Source organism: Schistosoma haematobium, chromosome 1 (assembly GCF_000699445.3).
Source record: "Schistosoma haematobium chromosome 1, whole genome shotgun sequence".
NCBI lineage: Eukaryota > Metazoa > Platyhelminthes > Trematoda > Strigeidida > Schistosomatidae > Schistosoma > Schistosoma haematobium.
This window is the reverse complement of record NC_067196.1, coordinates 61,180,050-61,189,331: the sequence shown is the minus strand read 5'-3', so window position 1 is coordinate 61,189,331 and position 9,282 is coordinate 61,180,050. Positions and strand designations below refer to the sequence as shown.

The 9,282-nt window shown below is 40.2% G+C and overlaps 1 protein-coding gene across 2 annotated transcripts in view; it reads left to right on the top strand.

Annotated features, from left to right (window-relative positions):
* Positions 1 to 4,264: 4,264 nt before the first annotated feature.
* The window catches only part of PPP1R9A_1 (Protein phosphatase 1, regulatory subunit), a 70,032-nt gene continuing 65,014 nt past the window's right edge, over positions 4,265 to 9,282 (top strand). For both annotated transcript variants that reach the window (XM_051209261.1, XM_051209260.1), the window contains exons 1-4: positions 4,265 to 4,634; positions 5,429 to 5,509; positions 6,746 to 6,875; positions 8,104 to 8,186. In XM_051209261.1, coding sequence (XP_051074704.1) covers positions 4,417 to 4,634; positions 5,429 to 5,509; positions 6,746 to 6,875; positions 8,104 to 8,186 — 512 coding nt within the window. In that variant the 5' untranslated portion in view covers positions 4,265 to 4,416. The remainder of the gene's footprint in view (positions 4,635 to 5,428; positions 5,510 to 6,745; positions 6,876 to 8,103; positions 8,187 to 9,282) is intronic.

Here is a 9,282-nt window from a genome sequence, read left to right as displayed (position 1 = left end):
GGTTGTCAGGAGTTGTTAACCCATTGTTGTAAGACTCCTCCGATTGCCGAGTCGGATGCGTCTACTGCGATGCTAATGGGTGCTCGGGTGTCGTGGTGTGCAAGCATTGTTGCTTTGGCGATCAGTTCCTTAACTGTGGAGAATGCTTTTCGTGCGGTGTCGTCCAAATTGATGGATTTCGCATTTCCACGAAGTTAGTCGGTCAGAGGTTTCATAAGTAATGCGCATTTGGGTATGAAACGTCTATAGAAACTTACGAGGCCGTTAAACGTGCGTAATTGCTTGACGGTGGTCGATTCTGGGTAATCCAGAATGGCCGCCACTTTGGTTCTAAGGGGTCGGATACCTTGAGCATCGATAGTGTGTCCCAGAAAGTCTAATGAGTCGGTTCCAAATTGGCATTTCTGAACGTTTACAGTAATGCCATGTTTTTGTAATCGTTCGAAAACAAGATCCAGATGCTTGAGATGTGTTTCTCTGTCCGGACTTGCGATTAGACAGTCGTCAACATACGCGTGTACGAAGTTGAGACCTCGAAAAACGTCGTCTATGAATCTTTGGAATGTTTGAGCAGCATTCCTTAGACCGAAAGGCATTCGCAAATTCATAGAGTCCGAAGGGAGTTATGATAGCTGTTTTCGGTATGTCGTCAGTAGCCATAGGGATTTGGTTATACGCTTTAACCAAGTCGATTTTCGAAAAGACAGTTGTACCTTTCAAGGTAGCTGTCAAATCGTGAATGTGAGGCAAGGGGTAACGATCGGGAATGGTTTTCGCGTTCAATCGCCGATAGTCACCGGTTGGACGCCAATCGTTTCTGTCCTTTTTAGGGACCATGTGCAACGGAGATGCATAAGGGCTACTTGATGGTCGTATGATCCCCAAGTCTATCATATGGTCGAATTCGTTTTTCGCTAACCTTAGCTTTTCGGGAGCTAGTCGTCGTGCTTTAGAAAATACAGGTGGTCCTGTAGTCATGATGTGATGTGTAACATTGCTGGTTACACACGGTAGTTTCGGTTGAGTTTGTTGTATCCCAGGGTACTTATCGAGTAGTGGTTGATAGAGTGGGTCTATCATATTTTTAACTGTGACTGGGGATACTCTGCAACCAGTAAATGAAGTTACGCAAACGGACAAATTAGTGTTTCCGTCTACTAGCCTCCGTTCGCGCGTATCGATGATCAGATTGTGATGTTGTAGAAGGTCCATACCAGTGATTGGTATAGAAACATCTGCAACAACGAAAATCCAGTGAATGGGTTTGCGTAAACCCACGTTAAGGTAAACGTACCTTTTGCCATACGTAGCGATCGGTTTTCCGTTTGCCGCCTGTAAGTTTAGGGTCGATTCGTGTAGTCGGTCGTTAGGATTTGCTGGGAGAACGCTAACTTCTGCGCCAGTGTCGACGAGGTAGCGAACTCTCGTTGTCACATCTGTGACGAATAACAGACGGCTTTGTTCGCTGTCTACGGTTGCCGTTAACGCGTGCCGGCTTGGAAGTTTCCCGAGTTGTTTTTCGAGTCACTCGGTTTCGTGTTGGGAAAATTGCAGGGTTTTCTGCAATTTCTGGAAAACTTTCCATACTGGTTATGATACCAGCACCAGTCGGGGTTATCTGTCTCTCGTGGTCTAGAGACAGATCGCTTACGAGAAATGCTTCTACGTGGTGTGCGCGATCTCTTACGGTCGGTACGAAGACTAAGATAACGCGTGAGTGTGTGACCTAAGTCGTTTATATCATTCTGAGTCGTTTGAGGTTTTTCTTTGACTGAAAATACCTCGGTAGTAGATTTCGTAATTTCTAAAATGCGGTCGGCAGATGCAGCTAGCTCGTCTAAGGCGTTGTTCTGGAACGAGACCAGAACTGCTTGCACCTGTTGGGGAAGTTTTGACAAGAAGAGTTGTTTGAATAGACCTTCGTCGAAAGTTCTTGGGCCTATAACCTCTCTCATCCGTTGCAACATGTCTGTCGCAGAACCGTGTTGCAGGTCGATGTTATTGAAAAGTTGATCTAACCTTTGTCGATCGGTTAGGTCTCCTCGTTTAAGAATCGAGCGTTTTAAGATTTCGTAAGGATCGGAAACATCACTAGTAAACATACTAGGTGTTACGTACCTGTTGAATTCGCGCGGTAGTGCCTTGACTACTGCGAGGAACTGTGCACGTGTGTCGATCACGCCGTGCTCGTGGAAGTCGGCTTCTGCGTAGCAAAACCAGGCTTCAATGTTGTCGGGCCATGATGAAATATGAAGTACGATAATGAACGAGGGGGAAAATATATATATATATATATCCAAGAAAAATCACGAAAAAAATCACAATGTTTAAAAAAATAAAAAAATAAGGCAATGATATATAAAAATCCCAAAAAGGAACAGACTCATAGTTGCAATAAGGTGTACCAGATCACGTCGGGCTCACCAATGATGATGTCACAGGTATTCAGTGTTTGACAAAGCTTCTACCAGTAACACCTTCTAATGTATTTCGTTCCCACCAAGAGAAATCAAAAGACAGAGTCGAGGAGATCGGAAGAGTATATTTGGCGATGACCAATATATCGGAATTCTCTGATCTAATCTGGCTAGCGATTGCGGTTGATGTTGAGCACGGCGTTACCACACGTGATCTGGTGCGGATGCCTGACCGAGCGCCTTCAGCTAGATGAGTCAACTAAAACATATGGTCAGCATCCAATGTCGAAAACCTACAGAGCTATTTATTTTGGGGATTTATTTACCGCTACAAGCTTCTTGTTTAACTCTTCCCAGAACATCCTATAATGTTTGTCCTGCAAACTGAGGGGAAGTTCTTTCGGGTTCATAGTTACGAGAGAATCATCGCAAACCATAATCGTTTTCCCAGGTCTTCCAGTACGTTCAGGTTGAGGACTTTGTTGTTTAGATGTCAGAGGGCGTTTCGATTCCTATGTTCTTTGATGACCGGTTGGACAATTTCGGGGTTAGATTGTGCGACCAAACTACCAGTTGACTTCACTACGGTGACGCCCGGGCCTTTTTAGCTTTGTTAACGGGATCCAGTCACCTACAGAGATTTTGGGAACTGCCGTTGCATTCATTATTCTGTGCTGGGAGACCCAAGCCTGCTGAGAGAATCTAGTACCATCGACGTTAAGATGGTGCTGAGTTCCAGAATGTCCTCACAAAAATTATTAGTTGCTCCATCGATAATGGTTTTGTCGATATCCCTCTTTTTTTCACTGCGCATCTTTGTTTTTATAACCGTTTTAGGACTGGTTTTTTTAAGTTTGCTGACAACTTATTCCGCGTACCTTTCAAGAGAACGATATTGTTCAGCAAAACCTCAGCATTCGTGGTGCACGTGACACATACCCATCTATGATCCGACCTACCGAGTCTGTTGTACGCTGTTACTATAAGGTAATAATTCATCATTAGTAAGGGACGAAGATGTTATTAGGAATTCCTAAAATTAGAAACACAACACTCTGAACTGGGAACACTTATTAGTCACAAGAAGACAGGTTTTAAGATTTGCCGACGAACGACGTGGTGAAGGTAACTTTCAAAGGGTCTTTCATGTGGACACTTGGTACACTCTTAAGGAACCGGGTTTATTTCACTTCAATCTATTTGTATCTCTTTTCCGCTAGTTTCATATTTCGAAATACTTTAGTGAAGAAATTGGCTATCCATAACTACTAGAAACAGAAGTTCGTTAGACGGAAGTTTTTTCTAGTTGCTTTTTAGCAGGTTGCACTAAGAACGATCGCGTTTCTTCTGCCCTCTCGAGCGACGAACCAATTGACTTCTAATCGGAGTAAGTTGTGAACCTAATATTCCACTTCACATTGGTATGAGATTAGTTGTTAAAGGACTTGCCACATCAACCAGACCTGCTAATATTTTCAGACAACGCGTGAAGTGTTTGTATCGAACCGCAGATGTCTATTCGGAAGTGAGAGTCGGTATCTTGAGGAGGAAGCATACATTTACTGTAGTTTATTTGGTCTAACTTTTTGGAGTAAGGACTTAATTTTACTACAGTAAATTTTGATTGACTGAACTTATTCGTTTGTTTTCTGTTTGGCCGACAGTCAGAATGACTGACCTGAGACTCGGTCATAGGTTTGAGAGATTGTATGCCGTATTTCTTGATCGTTTGACAACTTATAGAATGACAAACATTAGTTGACTGACAAATTACAGCTGACTTTCCACACTTGATTCTTTCATAAAAAGGGAAGCTGTTCTATGTATATGTACTTACCTCAATATCATGCAAGTATGTTTCATGTAAACAGATTGTTAATTGAAGCTTAATCTAAGCAAGGTCGCTTATCCAACAATAGCCTCTTGGCGGGTTTTCGAGTTCTCTGTAGTGAGATGATATCCTTGTGTTGACAGCGTCCATTTAGTTACTAAACTAGATATGTCTGTACTGAGCGACACTTTGCATGCTGCAAATGGGAACGAAGAAACAGTATCGAAAGTAGATATGTGTCCTCGCAGACTTTCAAGAGTTTCGCGCTTGAGGGATATGTTCCAAACTGGTGTTGTAAAGCCAATCGACGATACTGAAGATGGATTTGATGTAGAAAGTTCAGTGTTTTCAGCATACACCTGTCCTGATTTTGAAAGGTTTTCAAGGTTGGTTCTATGGTTTTTCAGACTACTTGATGAATGTTCTTGTGAGATGAGTTGTTGGACATTTTGTCCTAAAAGCTTTTGATACGTTTTATTGTATCACTTGTCAGTATGAGCGGTAGGCTAGCTACTATTTATTCGCTCGTGGGTCTTGGCTTGTTTGTGCGGGTCGTATGAAACTAAATAATTAGGTGGATGTGTAGGTTTGCATTCACTGAGTGAAACAGTAAAAAGTCGTATTAGTACGCAAATTTCCTCCACTATTGTGAACACAATGCGCTCCTTTACGGACAGTCTGTTTGACTTTATTGTCTAATATTCATCTGATATCAGCGCCCATTATTGTATTATACTTCAGTAGTGTGGTGTATACTGTGGATGTACTGTTCTAACTTCTCTAAGAACTGCAATATTTTCCCAAACTTCCACTGTTATACAAGTTATAGAAGTAGCGTTAAACTCCCCAGTTAAAATTCACTCTCCATAATAAGTCCTAAAAGACTAAACGTGAAGATCAAAAGCTGTTGACCAACAGAGAGGGGACACTATACCACTTTTTAACCTTATCTGTATTGGAATTCTTAGTCTCTCACTCAATTTAATTTAGTGGTGACGGTCAAAAAGTTTATACACGCTTCATAAATAATTTCAATGATGTAAATTCACTCTCCTGACTTCATTTTACCCGCTTGATGTATGAGGTATATGGTTTCTTTACTTAGTCTTCACTGAATATCCTATAAAGTAAGAAATTATCTGGCTTAATATTGATTTTCTTGCCATATTTGCTTACTCAGAGCCTTTCCGGGGTCCCCACCTATGAAAACTCTGCGCAATCATCGAATAAGTCTAAACAAGAATGAATCGACTCAACATAAGTAAGTTCTTCAACCTCTTTCCATCTCACGAGTTTAACGAATGAGTGTATTATTCATAATGTTTATGGGTTTTTGGTTTATCATAGGATGTTAGATATGGTAGCTGAATAGTGGCGTTGTTGGTTATGTATTGACCATTTCAATATTTTAGCTATATTATTTGCGTATCAATGACAGCTTTAGTCCTATAGTATATCCATTAGTTGATCAGTGATTCTGTCCTCTGAAATCAATTTGTTCGAGATACGAAAATATCTTCCGTGAGGAGGTGGCCAGTTTAATCACCTCAGTAGTTATCGATCAATTTTTTCGTCATAATTTATTTTTTCAGTCAACGAAAAGAAACAGTTAACAATTGGAGATTGTCTGGAATTTTGGCACAAGTTTCTTCTAGTAAACGAGTGCTTGATTCCTTAATATTTTAAGCATCTTAGTGCACATTTGAAATTCCATCAGAAAACGGTAACCATCTTAATTTAATATTTTCTTAGACTAATTATGATCTGTCCCCCCCCCAATTACCCTGGCACGGCCAAGAGTGGGGAGAGTTAGCTCTCCCTCTCGAAATGCTTTCATATGGCCACGCGTATACAGCCACTGCCAAGGAAATCCTACTAACTGCCTTCTCGTGGCGGGGGTGTTGTTTATGAAAGTGAAAGGATGGAAAGCGAATATCCTGCGCTTTGACCGGGTTTGTGGATATGGAGAATCCACCTGGGGGAGTTGGAAAAACCTGACTCCAAGCCACTGGTGCACGTGGGCTCCAGTATCCTGAAGGAACAAATGGCGTATGAACCTGTTGTTGGTGACCGGCTACGACGGGACTGCGTCTCCTGACGTTGCTCCACTGCCGTGTGAATCAGACCTTTAGGTTGAAGGCTCTGGGTGTGGCATCCTAAGAAAACCACTTGTTTCGGTTTGGGCGCCTTGAAAGTATCCCAACCCTTACACAAACCGAATGATAATGTATGGTGCATGTATATTTTGTGCCTCATTGTAACGATGTTTTTAAGTAAATAAATAAAATTATAGTCTGCTCACTGAAATTCACTTGCCATTATCCAGTTTTTCTTTCGAAGTCGAGTGCCGTAATATCCTTTGGATACTTCCTTTATTTACCAGTAGAACAGATTTTTCTGATCATATTTACAAATTATTGTCACAATATTCACAAGTCTCAAATAACTTTACCATAAATTACTGTTGAATTGTGTTGGTCTACCTTTCCTTTGACAGTGTTACGTCATCCAGATCAGTTGATGGAGGTTTCTCTATACCGGAATCACTTTCTCCCCTTAAATCTCCACCCACAAGACCTCCTAAGCCTCGTCATATATCTCTATCGAAACCTGCCGTTCTTGAAGAGGTAAGAATGCCATATCGTTTGTTTTTTAACAAACAATGTTTTTACCTGCTTATTAACAATAAATATTGATAACGTTCTAAGCAAAATATCAAGTGATTTTAATCTTCGTAGATTAATTACAGATTTAAATGAAAAATACCTGGGCTGCTAGTGTAAATTTCATCTAACCCCAGTCCATATGTCCAACCATAGTTTAAAAGTAAAGGATATGTACAGCCTAAATCAGTTCTTTTTCATATTGTGCAGTTTGACTGGTGTGAAATTACCTTCTAGTTTCCTGTTAAGAACGTTGTCGCCATAAGCCAATATTTGAGAAGTTGCTTTTGTCAAAACACATTTACAAATGTTTTATTATTTATTTTATTTTTATTTAAACACATAAACATTGGTACAAGGGGGCACCGAATATTAATGCGCCACACAAATTTCATTCTATTTGTGTGTGGGCTGTGATAGTGCCTACAGCCTAGTCCGGTCTAGATGACTTGGTTGAGATGCTGCGGTGGGTTGTGCTCGAATCGTGTTTTAATGACGATTACAAATGGGACTATTATGAATCTTCTTCAGTAATACTTTCCGCAGAAATATCTATAGTTTACGGGTTTTTAATGTCTCATATAAGGGCTACAAAAACAAATGAATTCCAATGATCATTTTAGAGCACAGGATAAGCAAACAACTTCCACCATTGCGAAATATTTAATGGGGACGAGTTGTAGGGTTGATAAACATTAACATTTTTTATGTTGCATAGGTGTTCTGGGTTATATGTGACTGTTTGGGGCCCTTAATTATATGAAAATCCAAACCTTTATTTGATAAAAAGAAGTTTACTCTCACCTTGAACGGATAGTAAGATTGATTTATTGTCCATTGCGGTGTGTTTCACATTGTCCCTTATTGTCCTTGCTTCCCCTTACTTTTCAGTTTTTCTAGTTGACTTTTTATGTTCATACACGCTTTAAAAAGTGTGTGTGATCAGATGGTTCAAAATGTATTGCGCTAACATATTTCTAAAGAACATCTTTTCATCACCTTATTCAACTTTATACAAGGGACTAATTGTTTTTAGTTTCATACAACGCTAGCGAATTGCACTTGTCAAAATTATATTGTTTTATGGATATCATTTATAAGTATTACTACACCAATAAGGATTAACGCTTAAATTAGCCATTGCTTTCGTTACCTTTGTGACCCAAACTCTCATTCATTATGCCTTTTAAAGGTGAAACTAAAACCGATTTCTTCAAAAATCGCTACCGAAAATGCATCTTGTAATAGCGTTACAGAACCGGTGGACATTTCCAAGTATGTTTTCAATTAAATTGTTTGTATATTTCACACCAACCATATTTGCGTTTAACATATATGTAAAATTTTTATTGTAGATCATAAAATCAATACGTATACCTAACCATTCCATGTTTTATCGGTTCAAATGTTTTTATATTCATGTGTGCCCCGAACGTTTTTAAATATGGAAACAATTGTTAAATGTGATTTAATGTTTGCCAAACTAATTTATCATCAATAAAGGTCGTTAGTACAACAGGATTTACTACCAACTTCTTTCTTTTGAAATTCCTATTTGTTCTGGATTGTTTTCATGCTAGATACATGTGATTACTTACTTACTTACTTACGCCTGTTACTCCCAATGAAGCATAGGCCGCCGACCAGCATTCTCCAACCCACTCTGTCCTGGGCCTTCTTTTCTAGTTCCATCCAATTGTTCATTTTTCTCATGTCTATTTCCATTTCTCGGCGTAATGTGTTTGGTCTTCCTCTTTTCCTTTGGCCTTGAGGATTGCGTGTGAGGGCTTGTCTTGTGATGCAGTTCGGTGCTTTCCTCAATGTGTGTCCTATCCACTTCCAGCGCTTCTTCCTGATTTCTTCCTCCTCTGGGATCTGGTTTGTTCTCTCCCACAGTACGTTGTTGCTAATAGTGTCCGGCCAATGGATCTGAAGTATTTTGCGTAGACAATTGTTAATAAACACCTGTATTTTCTGGATGATGGCTTTTGTAGTTCTCCAGGTTTCTGCCCCATACAGTAGAACTGTCTTGACATTTGTATTGAGAATGGTGACTTTGGTTTTGGTTGACAGTTGCTTTGAGTTCCAGATGTTCCTCAGTTGTAAATATGCTGCTCTTGGTTTACCGATCCGCGCCTTCACATCTGTATCAGATCCACCCTGTTCATCAATGATGCTGCCCGGATATGTGAATGTTTTTACATCTTCCAAATGTTCTCCGTTAATTGTGATTGGATTGGTGCATTCTGTGTTGTATCGGAGAATCTTGCTTTTCCCTTTGTGTATATTGAGACCTACTACTGCTGCTGAGGCTGCTGCTACACTGGTCGTCTTCTCCTGCATTTTTTGTTACGTGTGCGATAGAAGAGCC